Consider the following 1,988-nt stretch of genomic DNA (forward strand, 5'->3'; position numbering starts at 1 on the left):
TGTCCTTTTCAGCTTTTTCCAAGAACTTTTCTCAGATGAGATTCCATTTTTTCCTGACTTTATTATTTTCTCAGTTTTAAGATTTTTTAAAAAATAAAATTTACCATCAACTTGTTCTTCTTTTTTCCCCTTATAAATCCCTCTCTCTCTATGTTCAAATTCCCCTTCTCGCTTACTCCATCCTCCTTTGTAAAATTTTGGTCTATCTTTTTCTCCAAGATATTTTCTCAAAGCTAGAGCTTTGAACTGAAGCCACACAAATCTTGCATTTCCTTTTCTTGAATCTTGATTACTGAATTTGGAGTTCAAGTTCTTGAATTGTTACAAAATCAAGAACTCATTTCCTCTTCTTTCTTGATCTTGATTAATTTGCATTTTCTTGATTTCTCTGTTAGATTTATGTTCTTGAAACTGTTTCAAGCATAAATCTAAGATTTTTTGCATCTATTTTTTCTTTGTGGGTTTTAAAGTTAATCTTGATGCTAAATATTTTGTTCTTGATGTTTGAGATTCATGTCTCCAATTCTCAGTGAAATCTTTCTTTCTGGTTATATGATAAATTCTACTTTCAGGCGCAGGACCCATCTTGTTCAATCCTTCTCAGTTGTATTCCTCTACTGGTTATATTATGTTTCATGATTTTAGCTCAAAGTAATCACATATTTACCTATAAAACCTTATATTATTAATATTGAGTACTAGTATTATCTCCATTAATTAATTATTCTGTGTTTTTGCTATTTTTCTTTCTGTTTTGGGTCCTGTGTCCTGCTATAAACTCTCTTTTCTCTTGATCTAACAATTGCGCCCTTGAAAGCTCAAGTTGTTGGATTGTGGCAATTTGATCTGTAACTTTTAAGAGGTATTCTGCTGCATCCCTTATATTTTTAATCAACTCTTGAGGGGAAAACAAGGAAAGAATAATAATTTGTGCAGTTCAGATTTTCTTGGGGTCTCATGGCTTCCTCCAGTGGAACAACAACCTCTTCAGGGTCAACTTTGATGCAAAATTCAGGTTCAGAAGAAGATTTGCGGGCATTGATGGATCAAAGGAAGAGGAAAAGAATGATATCTAATCGCGAATCGGCCAGGAGATCAAGAATGAGAAAACAGAAGCATTTGGATGATTTAATTGCTCAAGTGGCTCAGCTAAGGAAAGAAAGTCATCAGCTTTTAACAAGCATTATATCACTACACAGCATTTCTTGAATATAGAAGCTGATAATTCCATTCTAAGAGCTCAGGTTGGTGAGCTTAGCCACAGATTGCAATCTTTGAATGAAATAATTGCTTTCTTAAGTGCAAACAATGGTTTTCTTGCAGAGGAACCAGCAGCTGATAGTTTCTTGAATCCATTGAACATGTCTTACTTAAATCAGCCTATAATGGCCTCTGCTGATATTTTTCAATACTAAAAGAGCAATTAAAAGACTCATCTCCATCAAGAGATTGAGGAAAAGGGAGAGAATAGATGTTCTTGTTCTGTTTTAGGTTTAAGAAAAATAATTTGGAATAAAGAGATTAGTACAAGTATTAAGGGGAAAAATGTGATAATTGGTCTGTAAATGGGGTTTGCTTGTTTGCTTAAGTTATAATATTAGTATTTTTTATGGTTCAGTGGCTGTGTTGATGATGTTGTTTGTAGTTTTCTTTCTATTGTTATCAATTATGTAATGCTATTTCACTTTTGCTGTTTCAAACTAGTGTGAATGCTCTTTGCAATTAATTTCACTAATTCTCCTTTTCGACCATAATTTCCTCAAAAATATCAAAAGAATCAACTAATCATGGGGCAATTTCGCCAATAAAGAATATATATACATAGGTTCAATTAGTTGACTATCTAATTTAAGTGTGAGATAAGCAAAAACTTCAATATTGCCTAGACTATACTAGTCATTGGATTTAATTTAATTTGTAATAATTACTTATAATTTTTTTATACAACCACTTGAAAAATGGGGATTTTTTTTTTTTTGTATTATAAG

At 32.0% G+C, this 1,988-nt stretch overlaps 1 protein-coding gene across 1 annotated transcript; it reads left to right on the forward strand.

Moving 5' to 3' along the window:
- The first annotated feature begins 654 nt into the window (after positions 1 to 654).
- Positions 655 to 1,700, forward strand: LOC149491614 (bZIP transcription factor 44-like). The gene is given in 3 exon segments (XM_089717182.1): positions 655 to 862; positions 942 to 1,183; positions 1,186 to 1,700. Coding segments are annotated over 2 exon segments (456 nt in total). The 5' UTR covers positions 655 to 862; positions 942 to 957; the 3' UTR covers positions 1,416 to 1,700.
- Positions 1,701 to 1,988: the final 288 nt, after the last annotated feature.

This window comes from Jatropha curcas, unplaced genomic scaffold, assembly GCF_041381405.1.
Source record: "Jatropha curcas cultivar XTBG-Jc1 unplaced genomic scaffold, XTBG_Jcur_1.0 HiC_scaffold_1104_pilon, whole genome shotgun sequence".
Taxonomy (NCBI): domain Eukaryota; kingdom Viridiplantae; phylum Streptophyta; class Magnoliopsida; order Malpighiales; family Euphorbiaceae; genus Jatropha; species Jatropha curcas.